This window comes from Hypanus sabinus, chromosome 2 (assembly GCF_030144855.1).
Source record: "Hypanus sabinus isolate sHypSab1 chromosome 2, sHypSab1.hap1, whole genome shotgun sequence".
NCBI lineage: Eukaryota > Metazoa > Chordata > Chondrichthyes > Myliobatiformes > Dasyatidae > Hypanus > Hypanus sabinus.
Window position 1 is genome coordinate 15,809,014 of NC_082707.1, and position 26,666 is coordinate 15,835,679.

The 26,666-nt window shown below is 41.6% G+C and overlaps 1 protein-coding gene across 1 annotated transcript; it reads left to right on the forward strand.

The window, feature by feature from the left end:
* Positions 1-1,897: 1,897 nt before the first annotated feature.
* Positions 1,898-26,435, forward strand: LOC132406559 (extracellular calcium-sensing receptor-like). The gene is made up of 5 exons (XM_059992386.1): positions 1,898-2,170; positions 4,777-5,607; positions 12,205-12,432; positions 22,719-22,842; positions 25,522-26,435. The coding sequence occupies exons 1-5, from the start codon at positions 1,913-1,915 to the stop codon at positions 26,433-26,435; spliced, it is 2,355 nt and encodes a 784-aa protein (XP_059848369.1). The 5' UTR covers positions 1,898-1,912.
* Positions 26,436-26,666: the final 231 nt, after the last annotated feature.

Here is a 26,666-nt window from a genome sequence, read left to right on the forward strand (position 1 = left end):
TATCCTCCCCACCTCCCAGAGTCGCCTGGGGTACATCTCATCCGGTCCCGCTGACTTATCCAACTTGAAGCTCCAGCACATCCATTTTCTTAATATCTACATGCTCAAGCTTTTCAGTCCGCTGTAAGTCATCCCTATAATCGTCAAGATCTTTTCCATAGTGAATACTGAAGCAAAGCATTCATTAAGTTCATCTGCACTCTCCTTCAGTTCCATACACATTTTTCCACTGTCATATTTGATTGGTCCTATTTTCTCATGTCTTATCCTTTTGCTCCTCACATATTTGTAGAATGCCTTGGAGTTTTCCTTAATCCTGTCTGCCAAGGCCTTCTCATGGCCCCTTCTGTCCTTCCTAATTTCTTTCTTAAACTCCTTCTTGCTGGCCTTATAATCTTCTAGATCTCTATCATTACCTAGTTTTTTTGAACCTTTTGGAAGCTCTTCTTCTTGACTAGATTTACAACAGCCTTTGTAGACCATGGTTCCTGTACCCTTCCATCCTTTCCCTGTCTCATTGGAATGTACCTATGCAGAACTCCACACAAATATCCCCTGAACATTTGCCACATTTCTTCCATACATTTCCCTGTGTATGTCTGCCGCAATTTACGCTTCCTAGTTCCTGCCTGATAGCCTCATATTTACTCCAAATAAAACGCTTTCCTAACTTGTCTGTTCCTATCACTGGTAATGGAGATAGAATTATGATCACTAGTTCTAAAATGCTCTCCCACTGAGAGATCTGACACCTGACCAGGTTCCTTTCCTAATACCAGATCAAGTACAGCCTCTCCTCTTGTAGGCTTATGTACGTATTGTGTCAAGAAATCTTCTTGAACACACCTAACAAACTCCACCCCATCTAAACCCCTCACTCCGGGGTCATGCCAGTCAATATTTGGGAAATTAAAATTTCCCACCATGACAGCCCTATTATTATTATCTCCTGCTGCAATTTGTAATATGCACATCAGCTGCTGTTTGGAGGCCTGTATATAACTGCCATTAGTGCCATTTTACCCATGCCATTTCTTAAGTCAAACCATAGAGACTCTACAACTTCCAATCATATGTCATCTCTTTCTAATGAATTAATATATCTTATACACAGAGTTACACCACCCCCTCTGCCTACTAACCCATCTTTCCAATACATCATATATCCTTGGACGTTCAGCTCCCAATGTTAGCCATCCTTCAGCCAAGTTTCAGAGACGGCCACAATGTCATATTTGCCAATCTGTAGCTGAATTTCGAGATTGTCCATTTTATTCCTTATGCTGCATGCATTCAAATACAACACCGTCAGTCCAATATTTTCTGCTTTCTGTTTTAACTGCACCACTCCTCTATTGCCCTCTAACTTATGCCACTGGCGTTAATTAAGCCACATCTCCTGCCTGTTCTTTCTATTATCTCTGTTGCACACTACCATGGAATTATTTCTGTTTTCCTCTTCCTCGGCCCTATCACTCTGGTTCCCACCCCCCTGCAAAATTAGTTTAAACCCTCTCTAACAGCTCTACTAAATGTGCCCACTTGGATATTGGACCACTTTGGGTTTAAGTGAACCTGTCCTTTTTTAGTGTTGTAACACCCCCAAAATATGCCTACCCCAGAACTAGGTGATGTTGGATGCAAGTGACCCATTTAATTGCATGTTTCGATGTATATGTGACAAATAAAGCTAATCTTTAGTCCTTAGGAGATGAAGGGCTGTTGAGGTCAGGTGGGAGGAACACAGAGGGCAGGTAAACTCAGGGGCTGGAAATGATAGGTAGAACCAAATAAAGGAGGGGTGATGGGCAGATGAACCACATAAGAGAGATATTGGTTTCTGGCCTGAATCTCCACCTGATTTATAATTCTCTGCAGATTTGATCTCAGGAGTTTCCGTTGGGTACAGACGATGATCTTTGCGATTCGGGAAATAAACGAAGACAGCACTCTCCTTCCGCATTTGAGGCTGGGCTATCGGATATACGACACGTGTGCCACACACACCCAGTCTCTTCGATCAGCATTGGCATCGACGAATGGAAGAATGGACACGGTGTCCAGCCAGAACTGTGAAGGATCTGCCTTCATTCCTGTGATAGTCGGTGACTCGGGTTCAACACAGTCCATGATCATACAACACACTCTGGGTGCCTTCAGAGTTCCAATGGTAAGTTGTGTTCAAGTGAGGTTGAGAGATGTAAGTGTTGAATGATGTGGGATTTTTCATTATTCCATGCACAAGATGTGCTTATTCATCTCCAGTTCAAGTTTATTATCATTCAACCACACATATGTACATATAGCAAAATGAAACATTGCTCCGCTGGGGCCAGGTTGCAAAACATGGTGTTATATAAACTCATACACAGCACCTATCATTATGATCTAGCACATACAGTCACAAAATAATATTAGCATGTGTCCCTGAGTGACATGGCCTGAAGATTGACAGGTTTACATAAAGTGTGAGGTGTATGTTTACATAAGATAGAATAATATTACTGACACTATTATAATTAATAAATTTGCATAAATATGTGAAACAGCAGCAATAAAAGAATGGAACGTGAGCAGTGCAGTGGGAGAGTGTGTCTGTGAGTTGCAGAGTGTGGGTGGAGCGGAGCTGGCGTCAGTGCATTCAGACAGTGTACAGGGTGCCAGCAGGCTGCTAAGAAGCCTAACAGCCTGGGGGTGGCGTTAGAAGCTTTTACCCAGCCTGACAGTTCTGGTCATTATGCTATGATACCTTCTGCCTGCGGTCCAAGAGTTTGTGGGAAGAATGGGACAAATCTTTGATAATGCTGGAGGCAATGCACTTGTCATCCGTCCGATATACATCCTGAATGGTTGGATGAAGGAAGAGAAACCCTAATGACATTTTCCGCAATCTTCACCATCTGTTGCAGTGTCTTGTGATCTCAAATTCATGTGTGGAATCCTTGTCACATGGTTAAAGGCGCTGGATAAGCAACTTCCCTAAAGGAGATACATAAATTCAAGATGGCCATTGTGATACCTTTTCCAATCTTTCTCTAACAACAGGGTGCACAGCGTAGAAGCAACAAACAGTCTTCTGGATTAAGTCAATTAGTTGAGCAGCATATATGTGGCTGGGGAAAGTGGGTAGAAAAGGAACTGTTTCTGATTGAAAGCCTGAATAAAGATAGAGATTGGAGGTGGGACAATGCCAATATAATGTGAAGAGAGGAGTGGTGAGACAGGAGCCCAAGGTAGTCTTCCCCATTCCCGCCATGGATGTTGCTTGACACACTGAGTAATTGAGTCATAGAGTGTGCAAATTTGCCCTGCTGCCCAAATTAGACATGGAATGCAGAGGAACTCAGCAGGCCAGGCAGTGCTTTGAGCTATGGAGGACTGATGAAGGTTCTTGGCCTGATACATTAACTGTTTATTTCTCTCCATAGTCACTGCCTGACCTGTCAATTCCCTCCTCTATTTTAGTGTGTGTTGCTCAAGTTGTACAGCATCTGTCGAATCCATTGTGTCTCTGAGAAAATATATTTATATATGTTGTTTGATGTTATATGTGGTTAATGGGGAGGATTGATAGAAGGACATAAACTATGAAGGGTTTCAAGGTGAAATGGAAGAAACTGTTACAGTGCTACTTCCATCCCATTTCCCAATGTGCTCTGCATGCATTCATCAGAAACAGAATCAGATTTAATACCACTGATGAAGGTCACAAAAATCATGGCTTTGCAGCAACAGTACAGAGCAATACATAAAAAAAATTACACTAAAATACTGTACTGTGCTTAGATATATATAAATCTCAGGGACTTAAGACTTGTGTACATACTGTAGTAATTTCAGGTATTGCGCTGTACTGCTGCCACAAAAAAATTCATGAAATACCTGACTGGTGATAAACCTGATTCTGATAAGAGTTTCTATTCTCAATTGAGAGTGGGAAGGGGGCAGGGAGAGGAGATCATGGTTGGAAACGCGGGAAGGGAGAGGAGAGGGTGGAGGAAGCACCAGAGAGCCATTCTGTAATGATCAATAAACCAGTTGTTTGGAATCAGGTGACCTTGCCTATTGTCTCAGAGCTGGCTGTGCCGATGTCCTAACTCCTGTCCTCAAAAGCTGAAGGAACAAAGGCAGTGGATTTATTAAGGTTAATCAGAAGGAAATTGGGAAAAAAAAAACAACTAAAAAGGTGTAAGTTACAGAGCTACAAGATAGAAGTTGCAATGTGGGTTTATTTGTATAGTTCTTTCAAAAGTGCACTTGAGTGAAATCATACCATTGCAGAGTCAGAATCAGGTTTGTTATCAATAACATATGATGTGAAATTTGTTGTTTTGTGGCAACAGGTCAGTACAAGATACATAGTTATTCACAATTATTATTATGTATTACCTTTTACCGCTGCCACAAGTACAACAAATTTCACAATATATGCCGGTGATATTCAACCTAATTCTGATTTTGAAGCACGGCTCATGGGTTCAGCAATTTAAAATGGCTGGTGGGGAACATTGCCACAGATGTCTCTGGGGGTCAAGTTATTGGGTATATTTTCAGTGGAGGTTGATAAGGTTCTTGATTAGTCAGGCTGTTAAAGTTTATGGAGAGAAGGCAGAAGAATGGGATTCAGAGGGATAATAAATCAGCCATGATGGAATGGTGGAGCAGACTCGATAGTGAAAATACCTGTTTCTGTTCCAATGTCTGAAGGTCTCATATGAAGAAGCTGTTCATTTTGCATTACTGGTAAGCTTTGTATGACTTTTTCTTTCTCTCCAGGTCAGCTACTTTGCATCCTGTGCATGTCTGAGTCACAGGAATAAATTCCCGGCCTTTTTCCGAACTATGCCAAGCGATGCCTATCAGGCCCAAGGTGTGGCCCAGCTGGTGCACCGATTTGGCTGGACATGGGTGGGTTCAGTGGCTGGTGATGATGACTATGGCCGCAATGGTATTCAAGCATTCAGTGATGAAGTCAGAAGGCTGGGGGTGTGCATTGCCTTTGCTGAAATAATTCCAAAAATATACACCAGGCAAAAGATCCTTCAAATTGCAGAGACGATTAAAGCATCGACTGCCAGGGTCATCGTCATTTTTGCCATTGAGGGAGATGCGTATCCTTTAATCCAAGAAATCGTGAGACAAAATATCACTGGAAAGCAATGGATAGCAAGCGAGGCCTGGGTCACATCTGCGTTGATCGCAACCAAAGAGAATCTCCCCCTTCTGTCTGGGACAATAGGGTTCGCAATTCGCAGAGGTGAGATTCCAGGTCTGAGGAATTTCTTGCTTGAAGCCCATCCATTCAAAACTCCGAACAATCTCTTTGTGAATGAATTGTGGGAGATGATATTTAAGTGTTCTCTAAATATATCCAGTAGCATCACAGCAAAGAACGCTTCGAGGTCAACTCAGAACCAATGCACTGGGTCAGAGGACTTAAACAGTACGTACAATATATATTCAGATGTGTCCCAGCTGAGGGTTTCTTACAACGTGTACAAGGCTGTATATGCAATAGCTCATGCCCTTCACAACTTAAATGCTTGCAAAAATGGTATTGAACCAAATAATACCTGTGCTAACATCTTTAACTTCAAACCATGGCAGGTAAGTGCTTGAAGATTTTGAGTAATTTTGACAATATCTTAGTTGGAGATGCAGTTCTATAAATGATGGGCACTCAACATCATTTTGTATTCTAGTTGTCTGATTACCCCACTCCACTGTTTCTCCCTTGGTAGGTGTGGCTTATTTGCTGATAAGATTAATTTTATTTGTCACATGTAGATCAAAACATAGAAGCATATGTGAAATAAATAATTTTCCATCACGACCAACACAAACCAAGGATGTGCTGGCTGGATCCAGCAGGTGTCGCCATGTTTCCAGTGCCCACAAGTTATTGACCTTCACCCATATGTTTTTTGCACCGTGGGAGGAAACAGGAGCACCCAGAGGAAATCCACATGGTCACCGGGAGAACCTACCAACTCCTTACAGACAGCAGTGGGAATCGAACCCATGTCACTGACTCCGTAATGGTGTTATACAAACCACTATGCTGCCATAATGCCCCCAATTAATGTCAAGTTCCAATTCACTTGTGTTGGCCAAGTTAATCTCACTTGTGAAGGCTAGGGTCAGTTCTGGCTGAGTTATGGGACAACTTTCTTCTCATTACTACCATCAGAGTCAAGGCATAGGGAGCCGGCAGACACACACTCACCATTTTAGGATCAGTTTGCTCTCCTCCCTTATCATATTTCTGAATGGTCAATGAACTGCTTCACGGTTTGTATTTTCATTTTGCACTATTATTTAAAGGCAGCAGAATGAGCTTGAGAGGGATAATAAATCAGCCATGATGAAATAGAGGAACACTTTCAGTGGGCTGAATAGCCTAATGCTGCTCCTATGCCGTATGGTTTAATAATCAAGAAAGGTTTGCTTTCAAGGGATTAACTACAGTTGCAGAGGAATGAGAACCAGAGCACATAGTGGAGTAGTTGTGAGAAGCATTGTTGTTTAGATTACGTACAGTTGGCAACTGAAAGATTGAGCATGGTGGGACAAATATTCCGAGTTGTGTATATTTCTGTGCAAGGAGTACTGTAGAGCAAATGGATCCAGACATGGAATTATGACTTGGTTGCAGGAGGGGCAGAACTGGCACCTTATTATTTCAAGGTGTCGTAGGAGTGATAAATGAGAGAGGGGTAGCATACCAGACAGGGAAAATCAGACAAGACAAACTGGACAGCTTGCCTAGTGAAGATGTATGGGTGGAAACGAGGAATACAAAAGGGATGATTACAAATGGGATTATATTTTAGACCACCTAACTGTCCACGGGATTTAGAGGAGCAAATTTGTAGAAAGATTGCAGGCTGTTGCAAGAAACATAAATTTCTGAAAGTATCCATTTTAATTCCTAACTCCATTCCTGTTTTGACATGTCAGTTCATGGCCTCCTCTTCTGCCACAATGAGGTCACTCTCAGGGTGGAGGAGCAAGACCTCATATTCTAGGTGGATACCATCTAACCTGATGGCATGAACATCAACTTTGACAACTTCTGGTAACTTATTTTTCCACCCTTCCCTTACTTCTTATTCAATTCCCCACTCGAGCCTCTTAGCTCTTCTCTTCACCCACCTATCACCTGCCCCTGGTGAATCTCCTCTCCAATTAGATTTCTTCTTCTCAACTCTTTATCTTTTCCACCTCTCACCTCCCAGCTTCTTACTTCTTACCCCCTTCCCTCACCAATTCAGCTTCACCTATCCCCTAGCTTGTTCTCCTCTTCCTCCACCACATTTTTATTTCTGCATCTGCCCCTTCCTTTCCAGTCCTTATGAGGGGACTCTGCCCAAGATGTTGACTGTTCATTAATTTCCATAGGTGCTGCCTGACGTGCTGAGTTTCTCTGGCATTTTGTGTGTGCTGCTCTAGATTTCCAGCACCTCTTGTGTGTATAAGTTGTGATAGGAGGTGATTTCAACTTCCACTTATTGACTAGGACTCTCATACTGTAAAAGGGCTGAGAGGGGTAGTTAGACAAATATGTTCAGAAAAGTTTCCCTAATCAGTACATAGAGGCTGCAGCTGGACAAAGTACAATGCAAGTCTCCTATTGAGGTATGAGACAGGGTAGGTAACAGAAGTTTGTGCAGGGGTTCACTTTGCCCCTTGTGATCAAAATGCCATTAATTTCAAGACCATTATGGAGAGAATTTGGACTGGTCCTCTTCATTGAGATTCAAAGTTGGAGAAAGCCAAATTTTCTCCAACAAAAGGAATTAGGACAGGTTGATTTCTGGTAAAGGTGTACTTGGCAAGCGGAAAGTCTCCAAAAGTTAAATTTTGTACAGTACGGAGTTAGTATGTTTTCATCACAATAAAAAACATTGATAACAGGTTTAGGAAACATTGGATGTTATCTGCATGGATTATAGCCAAGGTATTTGACAAGGTGGTTGCACAAGAGGTTGGTTGAAAAGGTTTGGTGACTTGGCACTTAATTTGAGGTTGTAAATTGGATTAGATATTGGCTTTTCAGAAGTTGTCAAATTATGGTTGCAGAAGGTTGCTTCAATAACAAATAGTGTCCTACAGGGATCAGTGATGGGTCCGTTATTTGTCAACTATATCAACAATCTGGGCAATAATGTAGTAAACTGGATCAGCACATTTGCAGATGACACCAAGATCGGAGGTGCAGTGGACAGTGAGGACAACTATCAAAGCTCGCAGCGGAATCTGGACCCGCTGGGAAAATGGGCTGAAATATGGCAGATAGAATTTAATGCAGACAAGTGTGTGTGATGTGAGGGGAGGACAAACCCAGGTAGGAATTACACGGTAAGCATGAGGCTACTGATGTGTGTGGTAGAACAGAAGGATCTGGGAATACAGATCTATAATCCCTACTCCTTGTGTCACAGGTAAATAGGGTCATAAAGAAAGCTTTTAGCAAATTGGTCTTCATAAATCAAAGTGTTTAGTATAGGAGTTGTGATGTATTTTTGAAGTTGTACAGTATAAGACATTGGTGAGTTCTAATGTGGGTTATTGTGTGCAGTTTTAGTTACCTACCTACCTACCGGAAAGTTGTTAATAAGATTGAGATTGCAGAGAAAATTTACAAGGAAGTTGACAGGACATTGAGGCTTGAGTTATAGGGCAAAGTTGAATAAGTTAGGACTTTATTCTCTCAATTGTAGAAGAATGAGGGAAGATTTGGTATAGCCTTGCAAATTTATGAAGGGTATAGATAGGGGAATGAACACAGTCTCTTTCCACTGTGGTTGGGTGAGGCTAGTACTGGAGGTCATGTGTTAATAGTGAAAAGTGAATTGCTTAAGTAAACACGAGGGGGATCTTCTTCACTCAGATGGTGGTAAGAGTGTGGAAATGAGCTGTCAGAGGAAATGGTGGATGCGGGTTTGAGTTCAACACTTAAGAAAAATTTGGATAGATACATGGATGGAAGGCATATGGAGCTATGGTTTGAGTGCAGGTCAATGGGAGTAGGCAGATTAATAGTTTGGAACAGACTAGGTGAACTACAGGGCTTATATCTGTGCTTTAGTGTTCTAAGATTCCATGACCCCAAACCTGATTCTGATTCTGAGAAGTACTCAATAGGTCTTTTAGTATTACAGGCAGAGAAAGGGAGAGCGGGTGGTGGCTGACAACATTTGAAAATGGCCCTGTTTTGTGTTGGCCCATATGGCTAGCATAGCCTCTCTGAACCTGAAGGATATAATGGGATAGATTTTCATCTTCATTCCTTGGCTGCTAAATAGTAATATCTCTGGTCGAACCTACTTGATCAGGTACATTCCACAAAGGTATTTTACATGATATTCAAGAAAGAAATAATTTCAGACTCAAGATTCATCATCGCTGACTTGTTTTGTGGCTGCAGTACAGTGCAAATATACTAAATTACCAAGTTACTTAAAAAAGTTCAAAAAAAAAGGACAGACATGAGCAATTCTGTTGATGTTGGAAATCCAGAGCAACTCACACAAAATGTTGGAGGAACTGAACAATTCAGGCAACATTGATGAAAGTGAAGAAGCAGTTGATGTTTCGAGCTGAGAAAATAAGTAACTCCACCATGGACACTATCTGGTGTGCTGAGTTCCTCTAACATTTTGTATGTGGTGCATAAAGAGGTATAGTGCTGCACTGTAGTGTAGTGGTTAATGCGATGCTTTGACAGATTGCAGTATTCCATTGTTTGCTGTTCAATTCCAGTGCTTCTACTGTCTCCCTGTAAAGTGCAAGGGTTTCTTTCTACAATCCAATGACATAACAGACAGACAGACAGACAGACAGACATACTTTATTGTTCCCGAGGGAAATTGGGTTTCATTACAGTCGTACCAACCAAGAATAGTGTAGAAATATAGCAATATAAAACCATAAATAATTAAATAATAATATGTAAATTATGCCAAGTGGAAATAAGTCCTGTTGGCTCAGGGTTTCTGTCACTCCGAGGGAGGAGTTGTAAAGTTTGATGGCCACAGGCAGGAATGACTTCCTATGATGCTCAGTGTTGCATCTTGGTGGAATGACTCTCTGGGTGAATGTATTCCTGTGCCTAACCAGTACATTATGGAGTGGATGGGAGACATTGTCCAAGATGGCATGCAACTTGCACAGCATCCTCTTTCCAGACACCACCGTCAGAGAGTCCAGTTCCACCCCCACAACATCACTGGCCTTACAAATGAGTTTGTTGATTCTGTTGGTGTCCGCTACTCTCAGCCTGCTGCCCCAGCACACAACAGCAAATATGATAGCACTGGCCACCACAGACTCGTAGAACATCCTCAGCATCGTCCAGCAGATGTTAAAGGACCTCAGTCTCCTCAGGAAGTAGAGACGGCTCTGCCCCTTCTTGCAGACAGCCTCAGTGTTCTTTGACCAGTCCAGTTTGTTGTCCTTTCGTATCCCCAGGAGTTTGTAATCCTCCACCATGTCCACACTGACCCCTTGGATGGAAACAGAGGTCACCAGTGCCTTAGCTCTCTGCAGGTCCACCACCAACTCCTTAGTCTTTTTCACATGAAGCTGCAGATGATTCTGCTTGCACCATGTGACAAAGGATTTGTAGGTTAATTGGTCATTGTAAGTTGTCCTCTGATTTGGCTGATGTTAAATAGGTGGTGTGTTATGTGGTGTGGCTCATTGGGCCTATTCCATTCTGAATCTGAAAATAAAATAAATAACAAGATAGCATTCATGAGTTCATGGACTGTTCAGAAATCTGATGGTGGAGGGAAAGAAGCTGTTCCGAAATCACTGAGTCTGGGACTTTTGGCTCCAGTACTTCATTCCAGAAGGTAGAAGCAACAAGAGAACATGTTCTGAGTGCTGAGGGTCCTTTGTGATGGATGCTACCTTCTTGAGGCACCGCTTCTTGAAGAAGTCCTCAAAGGTGGGGATGGTTATGCCTGTGATCGAACTGGCTACAAGCCTCTGCAGACACTTATGATCCTTTGCTTGTAACCCTCCGTGCCAGACTATGGTGCCACCAGTCTGGATGCTCTCCAACGTGCATCTAATGAACTCTATAAGAGTCTTTGTTGACATACCAAATCTCAAACTCCTAACAAATTAGAGAGACTTGTGTGCCTTCATCATGACTGCAGTAATGTATTAGGCCCAGGACAGACCCTCCAGATGTTGCCTCTCCCCAGAATCTTTAAGCATTACCAATGCTTGGGATTGCTTGAAGGAGTACAGAGGAAATTTACAAAGATTTTGATGGGTCTTGAGTTACAGGGAAAGGTAGAACAGGTTTGGACTTTATTCCCTGGAGTGTAGGGGAATGAGATAAGATTTGATAGAGGTATATAAAATTAAGTGTGGTATAGATAGGGTAAATAGAAGCAGCCTTTTTCCACGGAGGTTGGATGAGACTAGAACTAGAGGTAACAGGCTAAGGATGAAAGGCGAAATATTTATGGGGAACATAAGGGCTAATTACTTCACTCAGAGGGTGGTGAGAGTGTGGAACGAACTGCCAGTGGATATGATGGATCAATGTTCGATTTCAACATTTAAGAGAATAGTGGGGTGGTTTAGGGCCTGGTAGACCACTATTTTAGGAACAGCACCTTCTCCTCTGCCATCAATTTCTTAATGGTCCATGAATCCATGAACACTACCTCTCTATTCCTCTTTTGCATTATTTATTTATACTTTCATTGTGACCTGTAGTAATTTTATGTCTTTCACAGTACTGCTCTCACAAAACAACAAGTTTCATGACATACCAATCTTAATAAACCTGATTCTAATTTCCACATAAAAAAATCTGTAGTTACCTGGGGTGCCAGAGTAGCAAAGCAGTTAGCACAATGCTATTGCAATTCAGACTTTGGAGTTCAGAGATCGATTCTGGTGCATCTGGAAGAAGTTTCTCCCTATAGATCTGTAGATTTCTTTTGGGTGCACCAGTTTCCTCCCACAATCCAGAGGCCTACGGGGTAGTAGATTAATTAGTCATTGAAAGTTGCCCAGTGATTAGGCTGGGGTAAGACAGGTGGGTTGCTGGGCAGTGCGTCTCATTGGGCTGGAGGAGCCTGTTCCACACTGTATCTCTAATCAGATAAATAAAGTAAGTCGCAGCAAATGTAAATATAGTTTCATGAGTTCTGCTCTTTATTTTAATCTTTTTCAAAGCTGCTCCATTACCTGAAGAAGGTGAATTACACAACTAAATTGGGGGAGACAGTTTCCTTCGATGGGAATGGAGACCCACTTGCCTCCTACGACATCGTCAACTGGCAAGAAGAAGCAGATGGGTCCGTTAAGTATGTTCATGTTGGCAGGTTTGATGCAGCTTCAGATTTGGAACATGATCTGCAGATAAAGGAAGAAAATATCATTTGGCATGGCAAACAAACCTCGGTAAGATGGCCCATTTATTGATTCAGTGTTTGTTGACGATACCAGAGTGGGCAGCATAGTTTATAAGACCATAAGACATAGGAGCAGAAACAGGGCACTTAGCCCATCAAATCTGCTCTGTCATTCTATCATGGCTGATTTACTTTTGCTATTCTCCTGGTAATCTTTGACATCCTTTCATAAGAAGAGCCTCTTAATCAATCTCCACTTTAAACATAGACAATGACTTGGCCTCCTTATCCATCTACAGCGATGAATTCCACAGATTCTTCAACCTCTAGCTAAACAAATTTCTCATATCAGAATAGAAGAGCCATCCTTCTATTCTGAGACAGTGCCCTCTGGTCCCAGATTCCTCCACTGTCAGAAACATCCTCTCCACATCCACTCTATCTGTGCCCTCTGGTCCTAGACTCCTCCACTGTCAGAAACATCCTCTCCACATCCACTCTATCTAGGCCTTTCAATATTTGATAGGTTTCAATGGAAAGCCCACTCATTTTTCTAAGCACGGCCTGTCCACACCTGAATACTATTCCAAACCAGTGGGGCTGATTTCCATGAGCTAATTTTGCAGGAACTTGTGTTGGAGTCATATCTCCTTCATTACAAAAAGGCTCAGCCAAGGATATACTTCTTGTGAGAGCTGGTATAATTCCACCTTCCCCAAGACATACAGCAATTCTACACTGCCATTATAGAGAGCATCCTCACATCAGACATTACTGTCTGGTTTGTGCAGCATCCTCTCACAATGTACAAAAACTACAGAGACTGTCAGGTCTGTAAAAAGCTCATTGGCTGCAGTCTACCATCACTTCAGGACTTGTATGTATCCAGGACAAAGAAGCAGGCAGGAAAGATGATTGTGGACACATGCGCTAGAAACTGCCTTTCCTAAAGCTCCCTTCTGTAGGGTTATTAAAACAAAAAAAAAATCATGCCATCTTACAAGTTTCTACCCCCAGACGATAAATTTAATCTACCACTCTGGTTCACCACACGACCTCTTCTACCTGTTACCTCAGTCACGCACTGTAACCACTTAAAAAATTTTCAGTTATGCAATTTAATTGAAAATACATGCAGGAATTTATGTATTTATGCACTTTATTCCAAATATGTCCTTTACCATTAACTTTATTTTTATATAATACTTTATACTTAATAATTATTAAATTTTGCTGCTTATCTGTTTCACATCTTGCCCTGACCAACACACGACATTTAAATATGATGGTGAGTAAAGTTGATCCTTCATCCTAATAAATCTCTCGGACTCTCTGAAAATGACAATAAATATGGCAATGTATCCATTTATACAGCAACTGTAATGTAACGGAATGGTCCACAAGTGGTTCAAAGAAATTACAAATTTGGAACTGTGGAGCATTGTAAGATATGACCAAAAGCTTGTTGAAAAATGTCATTGAGAAGTATTGCAAGGAAACAGACCCTTAGCCCCATCAGGTTCATGCTCTCCATCGTTCCTAGTTCTATTTGAGTAAGCCAGGGCTTTTTTTGTTGGAGGATGGAAGGTGGGAGTTGACATGATAGAGGTGTATCAGATTATAAGAGGAGTACGTAGGGTGGCATAGTAGCATAGAGGTTAGCATAACATTTTACAGCACTAGCTACCTGGGTTAGTTGTGCTGCTGTCTGTAATGAGTTTGAACGTTTTCTCCTTGACCATGTTTGTTTCCTTCAGGTGCTCCGGCTTCCTCCCACATTCTGAATACATACCGGTCAGCATGTTAATAGGTCACAATGGTGTTTTGGGCTCATTGGGCAAACGGGTCTGTTACCATATGGTATCTCTAAATAGAGTGGACAGCCAGTGCCTTTTTTCCTAGAGCAGTGTTTCCCAACCCGTTTGTAGCCCAATGCTGCCCACAAAGCAGTTTCATACTTGTCAATGGTCCTCTTAGGCACAATTTACTTTCCATAGTGTAAAAACATGTCTGCCATATGCAAACATGAGGAAAATGATTCTGCTGCAAATTTTAATTTGTCTTTAAACCTAACTTGCACAGTACATGTCCTCTGTACTGCAGCTTCAATATCAATATGATCCTTGAGCTTTATGGTTTTTAGAAAGATTTGAAATATCTGGTTCAAGTTCTGGCAGCACAAGTCTTAAGTTGCCATGTCCAAGCAATTACTGTTTATTGTAAGAATGTGGTACAGTGCATTGAAACCTCTTTCAACAAGGTAGGAGGATCAAAATGCAATAAAGTGCAGTTTGGCTCTTCTCCAAAGACCAGAAAACTTCATATAACAATGTAGGCACATACCACAAAAGCCAACATTTTTGCTTCTTCATCATTATGAATTTCTTCTTGCAAACTCTCTTTCTGTTCTTCCTTGCAAAGAAATAGGTTAATTACCCGGTCCAGAATTTTCAGATTGTTCAAAGCTTTGAATCAATTCTGAAAACCCTGCTTCCGTGACTGCAGGTGTAAAGAGTACTCTTGCAAATCATAGTCTGTGAAAGAGAGTGTCATGCTTTTCATACAGGGAAACTGAGAGAACATTCTTCTCCTGATGCCTGGTTATATATTTCCAATTTTCCAATAAGAGAGGACACTGGACTTTTTCCTTGATTAAATTGTAATGCTCACTGTTCAGTTACATATTTAGAATATTCATTTCATCATACAGATCTGCCAGATATGCCATATCTCCACATAGAAATTCAATCTTGTTCTAAACTTGTGTTGATTTTGAGCAAAAATTCAACAACAGTGTCAAAAAGAGCAAAGAAACATGTTAAGCAGCAGCCTTTTGAGAGCCAATGCACTTCAGTGTGAAGAAGCTAGCCAAACTCTTCATTGTTACATTGGCATAACTAATGAAATATTCTGCTATTTAATGGATGTGAGTTAATTCTGTTGAGAGCAGATATTACGAGAGTCATGCTTGAAAAATGTTGCTGACTGTGGTTTTTGGCAGTAAGATGTTAATGATGAATTACACAATCAATTGCAAACAGACGTGGAATTTATTTTTTTCGTAATTGCCATTAAACTAGCATGGTGACCTGTCATATATGGTGCTCCATCTGTTGTACAAGGACTTTTGTTCCTAATTGGAATACCTTAATCCTCAATATATATGTTGAACTCAAAGTAGATTGATATTTGTAGTTCACTAATTATAAAAGAAAATCTCTTCATACACTTTTCCATATATGATAAACTATATAAATGTCATTAGAATGCCTCATCACAAACAAGGGAAATTCTGCAGATGCTGAAAATACCTTGCCTCATCATGTTGCACAGTTAACTCATCAGGTTTTATCCCAAATTCTGTGTTTTGTTGTTCTGTGCATAGTTGATACTCAACGTCTTCACTCATTTCCTCAGTACAAATGAGCTACAGAATTATTACTCAGATGAATTGATTTTAGAATACTGGTATCCATTTTCAGAACAGTGTTGAGCTCTTCTGACCTCGGGAATTAGTGATCTTTCACAGAATGCATGAGATTTTCCACACTTAGCTATCAGTTTGGAGATGTTATAAGAAGTAATGAGACAATCATCAAGGTCATTTTTAGCTTTCTTGGCAACTAATGCGAGTGTGTGCAATTTTCAAATGCTTTTTTCATCTCCTGAAACTGAGTAATACCCCAAATAACTTCTGCAGGGAGTCCTTTATAAAGTGTTCTTGCAAACTAGACACTTCATTAGACAGTACAGTATTACAAATAGGACACATGGGATATCACTGATTTTCAGGAAATGGAAGAATCAACACTCCACGTAGATAACATTGTGCTGATGCACTTTCAGTAGCTTATATTTCTTAGCAAGATTAGAATTCAAGGTTTCATCGCCTTCAGATTCATAGAGAAGTTGCTGTATGTATTCATCCATCTTTAAGTGGGCTAAATTAAAAATAAAAAATTAAAACAAACTGGGAATGCATATCGGATGTTGACAATGGCAGCCAGTTGACAAGGTTGGTCGGTCTCATGCCTCAGCTTCGGGTGCTGCTAACCATTTCCCCACTCCTCTCCCAAAAATCATGAACACCCTCTGATGACTTCTATTTTCACTTATGTGTCACCTCCTGAGGACACATAATTGCCCCCGTTGTTAATCACTGTCCTAGAGCAACAATGGCCAACGCTAGATGGCATCCTTTTAAGGTGAGTGGAGGAAGGTTTAGGAGAGATGTTTGCATGGAGAGTAGTGGGCCTGACCTTCAATGCAGGGGGTGATGATAGAGTCTGACATATTATAAGACTCTTACGTAGGTACATGAATGAAAGTAAAACAGGAGGGCAATGTGGGAGTGAAGGGTTAGTTTGGTAATGGAATAGCTTAAAAGGTCAATAGAGCATTGTTGGCTGAAGTGCCCTGACAGGCTGTACTGTTGCATGTTCCACACAGCCTATCCTAGTTTGTTTTATTCTCCCCACAGTTCTACCAACTCTCTCTCTCGCACACCCACCCCCCCCCCCCCCCCCCCACCACTACAGCTCCTACCATTCACCTACAAATTACGGACTGCTTGCAATGGTCAACTGGCCTGCCATCCTGCACATTTAGGATGTGGGAGGAAACTGGAGAACCCAGAGGAAACACACGGGGTCTCGGGGGAATGTGCAAACTCCATCTCGACAACCCAGCTTCCAACAAACTCTTGTTGCAGTCTCATCTCAGTCCATTGGGATCACTGGCAAATTTCACAGTCCATCACAGTCAAAACCCTCCCCACAATTGAAACTAGGTGTGTATTATTACCCCACAACCATCAGGCTCCTGAATCAGCATGAATAACTTCACTCATCTTAGTGCTGAACTGACTGCACAGCCTATAGACTCATTGTCAAGGGCTCTGCAGTTTAGTGTCACATATTTGCTTCATTTATTTTATTGACGTAACTTGTCCATATTTGCATATTGATTGTTCATCAGGTTTCCTTATGCATAATTTTTCATAAATTCTATTGTTATTTCTTAATTTTCCTGTAAATGTCTACAAGAAAGCAAATATCAAGGTGGTATATAGTGACTATACTGTATGTAATTCCTTAAGAACTTTACTTTGAATTTTGAATGGAGTGAAAAGTTAGGTTAAAAGAAAACAAGAAAACAAGGTGGCGGGGAAGGAATTTCTGTGTTGGACTTGAGAGGTTAAAGAGTCCACTGCCAGCAACTGTGTGATTAAAATAAGGGATGAACAAGAGCCTAGAATTGAAGCGGAGATTGTGAAGGATATCAAGGCTGGAGAATGTTTCTGATGGGAGTGGCCTTATTGGGATTTGTCTTTGGTTTATTATTGGCACAGGTACTGAGATATAGTCAAAAAGCTTTTGTTTACGTACCATCCAGAAGCATTTGTTTCAAAAGAACCAGTATATAAAAGCAAAGATGTGATGCTGAGGCCTTATGAGGCATTAGTCAGACTGCACTTGGATTATTGTGAACAGGTTTGGGCCCTTATCTAAGACATGATCTGCTGGTATAGGAGAGGAATGAGAGGAGAAGAGGAGGTTCGTGAGAATGATCCTGTGAATGAAAGGATGGAAGGGTTTATGTACGATGAGCATTTGATGGTTCTCAGCCCATAATTGCTGGATTTTAAAAGAATGAGGAGGGATCTCATTGAAACCTATCTAGTGGTAGGTGAATCTGTGGAATTCATTGCCACTGATTGTGTGTGTGTGTGTGTGTGTGTGTGTGTGTGTGTGTGTGTGTGCATTTCTTATAAAAAAATATTCACACCCCCTTGGAAGTTTATTATTTTACAACACTGACTCACAGTGGATTTAATTTTGATTTTTTCTTACACTGGTTGGTCAAAAGAAAAAAAACCTCTTTGGTGTCAACATGAAAACAGATGTCTACAATGTGATCTAAATGAATTACAAATTTAAAACATGAAGCAATTGATTGTGGAAGTATTCACATCCCCTTTTAATATGACACACCAAATCATCATTGTTGCAGCTGATTGGTTTTCAAAGTCACATAATTAGTTAAATAGAGATAGGTTTTTGGAGACCTGTGAGCAGTCAAGGTGTTTCAATTGATTGTAGTAAAATATACTATATCTGGAAGGTCCAATTGCTGGTGAGTTGGTATCCTAGCAAAAACTACACCATGAAGACAAAACAATACACCAGGATCTCCACAAAAAGATTAGTGAAAATCACACATCAGGAGAAGGATACAAGAAAATTTCAAAGTCACTGAATATCCCCTGGAGTACAGTTAAGTCCATCAACAAGAAATAGAAAGAATATGGGCACAGTTGTAAATTTGCCTACAACAGGCTGTCATCAAAAACTGAGTGGCCATCCAAGAAGGGGACTAGTGAGGGAGGTCAACAAGAGATCTATGACAACTTTGGAGGAGTTACAAGATTCAGTGGCTGAGATGGGAGAGATTGTGCATTCAACAACTGTTGCCTGGGTGCTTCACCAGTAGTAATTTTATGGGAACACTGGCAAAGAGAAAGTTAATTAATTTATACATCTGTAATTAATTTAGATCAATTTGTAGAGATCTGTTTTTATTTTGACAAAAAAGAGTATTTTTCTGTTGATCAGTGTCAAAAAAGTCAAGATAAATCCACTGTGATTCACAGTTATAAAACAATAAAACATGAGAACATCCAAGGGGGGGATGAATACTTTTTATAGGCACTGTATATCTTAGTGAAATTTATATTTTTGTATCCATTACAATGTACTGCTACTGCAAAACAATACATTTCACAACATTTCCAGTGATATGAAATCTGATTCTGATTCTGATGGTGCCCAAAAAGGACAACACTGACAAGGGTCATTCACCCAGCACCATCTGGTTCCCAAACAGCACAAAGGTTTTAAGGTACTAAATCCAAGTGGAATATGGTGTGAGGAGACATCTATGCATCAGTGACAAGGTGTGAGCTCTGAATGGGTGGACCAGTGACTCTGTAGTTCACAACAAATGACAAAACTTTGAGTTGAAAAATCTGACCATTGCTGGGATGTGCCACGAGGATCAAGGACAGTTTCAGTCCCACTTCTATCAGACCCTTGATGCCAAATGATCAATTTTTGAATTCTGAACTTCCAATCTTCCTTGCTGTGAATTATGCACTTTGATTATCTACCTGCATCACAATATATCTGTAACTAGTACATAACATTCTGCATTCTGTAGAACCATTGAACACTACAGCACAGTACAGGCCCTTCAGCCCTCCTTGTTGTGCTGACCCATATAATCCTTAATAAAAAGTACTAAACCCACACTACCCCATAACCTTCCATTTTTCTTTCATCCATGTGCCTGTCCAAGAGGCTCTTAAATACCCCTAATGTTTTAGCCTCCACCACCATCCCTGGCAAGTCATTCCAGGCACTCACAATGCTCTGTGTAAAAAACTTACTCCTGGTGTCTCCCCTAAACTTCCCTCCCTTCATTTTGTACATATGCCCTCTGGTGTTTGATATTGGTGCCCTGGGAAACAGGTACTGACTATCCACCCTATCTAAGCCTGTCATAATCTTGTAGACCTCTATCAAGTCCCCCCTCATTCTTCTACGCTCCAAAGAGTAAAGTCCCAGCTCTTCTAACTTTGCTTCATATGACTTGTTCTCCAACCCAGGCAACATCCTGGTAAATTTCCTCAGCACCCTCTCCATAGCTTCCACATCCTTCCTATAATGAGGTGACCAGAACTGAACTCAATACTCTAAGTGCAGTCTCAACAGAGATTTGTAGAGTTGCAACATGACCTCTCTACTCTTGTACTCAATCCCCCTGTTTATGACACCTAGTATCCCATAGGCCTTCTTAACTACCCTATCAACCTGTGCAGCTACCTTGAGGGATGTATGAATTTGAACCCCAAGGTCCCTTTGTTCATCCACACTCTTAAGTAACTGACCATTAATCTTGTATTTAGTCTTCTGGTTTGTCCTTCCAAAATGCATCACCTCACACTTGTCCAGATTGAACTCCATCTGTCATTTTTCTGCCCAACTTTGCAGTCTGTCTATATCCTATTGTAACTTTCGACCATCTATAACTCCATCCACAACTCCTCCAATCTTCGTGCCATCCGCAATCTTACTCACCCATCCTTCTGCCTCTACATCCAGGTCATTTATAAAAATCACAAATAGCAGGGGTCCCAGGTCCCAGATCCCTGCGGCACTCCACTAGTCACCGACCTCCAGGCAGAATACCTTCCTTCCACAACTACCCTCTGCTTTCTTCCTTTAAGCCAATTTGTTATCCAAACAGCCAAGGTTCCAATTATCCCATGCCTCATGACTTTCTGGATGAGGCTCTCATGAGGGACCTTGTCAAATACTTTGCTAAATTCTGTGTAGACCACATCCACTGCCCGACCCTCATCAATTTCTTTTGTTACCTCTTCAAAAAACTCAAATCAGGCTCATGAGGCATGAAGCCATTTTATGAAGCCTTCACAAAGCCATGTTGACTGTCCATGAGTAGACTGTACTTCTCTAAATGCTCGTAGATCCTATCCTTAAGAATCATTTCCAGTAGTTTGCATACCACCGACGTAAGACTCACCAGTCTATAGTTCCCAGGTTTCTCCCTATTACCTTTTTTAAACTAGGGAAGTATATTTGCCATTCTCCAGTCCTCCAGCACTTCCCCTGCAGCCAAAGAGGATTCAAAGATCATAGCTAATGCCCCTGCAATCTCTTCTCTCAATTCCCACAACAACCTGGGGTGTATCATATCCAGCCCTGGGGATTTATCAATCTTAAAGTTTTTAAGAAGATCCAGCACTCCTTCCTTAATCTCCACATTGTCCAGCACACAGGCCCAGCTCTATTTCAACCTCATCCTGATCAAGATCCTTTTCACTTGTGAATACTGAAGCAAAGTATTCATTTAGGACCTCCCCAACCTCCTCCACTTCCAGGCACATGTTGCCCTCTTTATCTTTTAGCGGCCCCACCTTTGTTCTCATCATCCTCCTATTCTTTACATACACATAGAACACCTTGGGGTTCTCCTTAATCCTACATGCCAAGGCGTTCTCATGCCCCCTTTGAGCTCTCCTAAGACCTTTCTTTAGCTCCTTCCTGGCTACCCTATATTTCTCATAAGCCCTTCCTACTTCCTGCTTCTTATAACTAACAGATACTTCCATATGTTTCTTTTACTCTTTTAAGACCCTGATGTACTTACGTATTTCATGATCTGTCTGGATACAAAAGCTTTTGACTGTATAAAACATAAAATGAAGTTATTCTGCAGAAGCTACAAATCCAGAGTAAGATACTATGTGACATGCTGAGTGTGTCGACTGTATAAGACAAAGGAGCAGAATTAGTTCACCTGGCCCACTGATTTTGCTTTGCCATTGTATCATACTTGATTAAGACCAGAAGACATATGAGCAGAATTAGGCCATTCAGCCCATCGAGTCCGCTCCACCATTCCATCATGGCTGGTTTATTATCCTCTCAACCACGTTCTCCTGCCTTTTCCATGTAACTTTTGACACACTTTCTAATCAAGAACCTATCAACCTCTGCTCAAATATCCCAGTGAGTTGGCCTCCACAGCCATTGTGCGAATAAATTCCACAGAGTCACCACCCTCGGTCTAAAAAAATTTATCCTCATCACTGTTCTAAAGGAATATCCTTCTATCCTGGGGGCTGTGCAATCCTGTCGTAGACTCCCCCACTATGGAAAATATCCTCCCCATATTCACTCTATTTAGGCCTTTCAATATTCGATAGAAACTCCCATCTACCCACATCTTAACCTGCACCATCTATACCCTTCATGTCCATGCACCTATCCAAATTTCTCTTCAATGTTCAAATGGAACTCATATTCACCATTTCCACTGGCAGCTTGTTCCACACTTTTGCTACCCTCTGAGTGAGGTTTTCCCTCATGTTACCTTTAAACTTTTCACCTTTCACCCTTAACCCATGACCTCTAGTTTTAGTCTAAGTGGAAAATGCCTGCTTGTATTTAATCTATCTATACCCCTCATAATTTTATGTGTGTCTATTAAATTGCCTCTCATTCTCCTTTCCTGTAGGTAGGTGACTGGAACTGCACACAGTACTCTCAATTAGGCCTCGTAAATGTCTTATACAACTTCAACTTTATTGTATTCATTATCTCCATGTACACAGTTTACACCATGAGCTTCACACATGCAAGATTGTTCATTGCACCTTGGTGTAATTGACAATAAACTAATCTGGCTGGATTTATTCCCAGACTCCTGGGAGTCAGCTGTAGTGAACTAACCTCTATGTTTGTGACGCAGGTCCCTCGGTCAGTGTGCACGGAGAGCTGTCCTCCAGGTACCAGAAAAGCAGTTCTGAAAAGACAGCCAGTTTGTTGCTCGAAGTGCTTGCTGTGTCCAGACGGAGAGATCAGTAACACCACAGGTAGATTATTTACCTTCATGAAAACCCATGAATTATGTTGTGAACTCAGCGACGGCATACAGCAGATCTGTGGCTGGTTTATTATCCCTCTCAACACTATTCTCCTACCTTTTCCCCATAACCTTTGACACCTTGATATCCTGATCAAGAACCTATCAATCTCTGCTTTAAATATACCCAACAACTAAAGAAATTCCTCCTCATCTCTGTTCAAAAGGGACGTTCTTCTATTCTGAGGCTGTTCACTTTAATCCTAGACTCCTCCACGAGAGGAAACATCCTCTCCTTGTCCACTCTGTCTGAGCCTTTCAATATTCAATGGATTTCATTGACATTTCACAACTCCCCCCCCCCCACCCCACCCCACCATTTTTCCAAACTCCAGGTCAACCATTAACTCCAATAAATCAACCATTCACTTGTGCAGCTACAGTAACTGTTACCCGTGCGCAGAGCATATACAACAAGAGTTGTATGATTAAAGGTTTTTTACTAACTCATGGTAGTAACGGTACACACTGGGAAACTTACAATGTGGAATGTGAAGAACCATGCCCACTAAGATGAAACGCATGCACACTCAAAAACCTTCTTGTAATGAGAGAGCCTTTAGTGTGCAGATGGCCCAATAAATTCATTGCATGATCAATGTGCATGTGCACTTGCTGCCTTCTCACAATCAACCCAATATGATTCCGTAACTTTAATTACAGAGTAGCAAAGATCACGACACCGATAAACATTCTTAAGAAGGCTGCATGCACATTATCACTATTATACATGTAGTATAATTGAACATGGAACACAGAACAGCACAGCAGAAGGACATGCCCTTCAGACCACAATCTTTTCACAAGGTAGTTAAGCTAATTATACTAATTCTTCTGCCGGAGCATGATCCACATCCCTCAATAATTTGCATATTCATGTGCATAAATCCGAGCCTCTTCAACATCTGTTATCGTATCTGCCTCCACCACCTCCCCATTGCAGGCAGCCACCTCCCTCTCTGTAGAAAACACTTGCCCCACACATCCTTTTTAAACTTTCCCCTCTCACCTTAAAGTAATTTATGCACTTACTTAAGCCTATCACCCCCTACTGGTGCATCAACCACTGCCAGCAGCTTGCCAGAATCCTCTTCCTGGGTCAGTCTTTCAAGTTGCCCCCACTGAGGATCCCATTGAAGAGCTTTCCTCTGCTAGGGATGAGGTCTTTGGAGTTTCTGCAGGTGTTTCTTTAGCTCTGGGTTTTTCTAGGATGGGGCAACTTGCTGCATGCCTAACGCTTCTTTCAGAACCTTAAAGATTACCACTAATATTAGCTATTTCCCTCTTGTCAAAAGGTCTCTGGCTGTCCACTCTATCTAATTTCTTATCGTCTTATGAGCCTCTATCAAGTCACTTCTCATTCTCCATTGCTCCACAGAGAAAAGCTTTATCTTTCTCTGCCTTTCATCATAAGACGTGACCCCTTAGTCTAGATAGAATCCTGATAAATTTCCTCTGTACCCTCTCTAATGGTTCCACAACCTTAATCAGGCAGCCAGAACTGAACACAATACTCCAGCTGTGCTCTAACCATAGTTTTTTTTAGACTTACAGCACATTTCAGAGTTTGACTCCCAACACTGTCTGCAAGGAGTTTGCATGTTTTCTCCATGATCACACTGGTTTTCCTTGAATACTCTGCTTTCTGCCACAACCCAAAGATGTACAGGTTAGGGTTAGTCAGTTGTAAGCATGCTATGTTGGTGCCGGAAGTGTGGTAGTATCCACAATCTCCCCCACACATCGCAAACAATGACACAAATGATGCATTTCACTGCTTGTTTCAATATTTCAATGTAAATGTGACAAATAAAGCTTATCTTTTATCTTTACATGGTTCCAGGAAAGTGCTGTGACATATACGCTGGGTAATGAGGAAGGTTGGCCTTTATGTGTCAGGGCAATGAGTATAGGATGTCATGTTGCAGTTGTACAAGATGTTGGTGAGGCAACACTTGGAGTATTTTGTACAGTTCCGGTCACACGGTTACTAGAAAGACATCCTTAAACTGGAAAGAGTGCAGAGAAGATCTATGAGGATGCTGCCAGAACTTGCGGGTCTGCATTTTCAGGGGATATTGGCTAGGCTAGGTCTTCATTCCTTGAAGGGTAGAAGACTGAGGAGACATAGAGGTGTATAAAATCAAGATGGGGTGAAAAGTACATGGATAGGCAAGGTTTAGATAGATATGGCCACACACAGGCAAATGGGACTAGTTTGTTCAGTATGGATGAGTTGGGCTGGAAGGCCTGCTTGTGTACTGTATACATCTGAATTTTGATGGTTTGGAACTCTAAAGAGATCTTCATTTATTCTTAAGAAGAAGATAAACTTTATTTGTCACATGTAGATAGGAATATTGAAAAATATAGAAAAATGACCAACACAGTCTGGGTTTGCGTGGGGGATAGGCTGCCCACAATTTACTAGCTCTAGCCCATATGTCTCTTCAGAAAGAGGGGGGAAATCAGACCATCCAGAGGAAACTCATGAGGTCACAGGCAGAACATATAGACTCCTGATAGACAGGACAGAAATTGAACCTGATGAGATACCTAATAAAGTGATTTCTGGGTGTATGTTGTAAAATATTCAAGTTATTTTTGTTTATTTTCCTACAATCTTCAGATTCTGTCAACTGTATTCTGTGCGCTCCAGAAGACAGGCCCAACCCAATGAGGAATGAGTGCATCCCAAAACATCTGGAGTTTCTGTCATTTGATGGTACCATGGGGATCACCTTGACAACCGTGTCCCTGTTGGGAGAGGCCAGCACAGTGGGTATTGCAGGAGTGATCTGGTACTACAGGAAAACCCCCATCGTCCGAGCCAACAACTCCGAGCTCAGCTTCTTGCTTCTCTTCTCTCTGGCTCTGTGTTTCCTCTGCTCCTTGACCTTTATCGGGCAGCCCTCAGTCTGGTCCTGTGTGCTCAGGCACACGTTGTTCGGCATCAGCTTCGTTCTCTGCATCTCCTGCATACTAGCCAAGACCCTGGTAGTGCTGATAGCATTTAAGGCAACTCTCCCCGGCAGCAATGTGATGAAATGGTTCGGGACCCTGCAGCAAATCCTGGGGGTCTTGGTCTGTACAGCAGTCCAGCTTGTGACCTGCCTGGTGTGGCTGCTCCTTGCCCCCCCATTCCCAGTGAAGCAGACCAAGTACTATAAGGAGAAGATTATCTTTGAGTGCGATTTAGGCTCGGTGGCTGCCTTCTGCTGTGTACTGGGTTACATTGGCTTTCTGGCATGTCTCAGCTTTGTTCTCGCGTTCTTGGCTCGGAAACTCCCCGATAATTTCAACGAAGCCAAGTTCATCACCTTCAGCATGCTGATCTTCTGTGCGGTGTGGCTGGCCTTCATACCAGCCTATGCCAGCTCTCCTGGGAAGTACGCCGTGGCTGTTGAGATCTTTGCCATTTTGGCCTCCAGCTTTGGCCTACTCATCTGCATATTTGTTCCCAAATGTTACATCATCCTGCTAAAACCAGAGCAAAACACAAAGAAATATCTCATGGGAAAAACAGGCCAACAAAAGGCTTAATATGTACCATCCCAACTACAAACATCTGCATACTAGGAACATACAGTGGAACAGAGAAAATAGAACACTACAGCACAGGAGCGGGTTCTTCAGCCCACACTATTGTCCTGAACCAATAAAACTAGTAATCAAATGGCCAACTACGCTAACCTCTTCTGCCTACGCAATGTCAATATCCTTCCATTTTCCTCACATTCATGTGCCTATCCAAATGGCTACATATAAGCTTCA

Coding starts and splice junctions, on each gene's coding strand:
- LOC132406559 (XM_059992386.1), top strand. CDS start 1,913: ATGATCTTTGCGATTCGGGAAATAAACGAAGACAGCACTCTCCTTCCG. Junction 5,608..12,204: donor TTAACTTCAAACCATGGCAG/GTAAGTGCTTGA, acceptor TCTTTTTCAAAG/CTGCTCCATTACCTGAAGAA. Junction 22,843..25,521: donor AGAGATCAGTAACACCACAG/GTAGATTATTTA, acceptor TACAATCTTCAG/ATTCTGTCAACTGTATTCTG.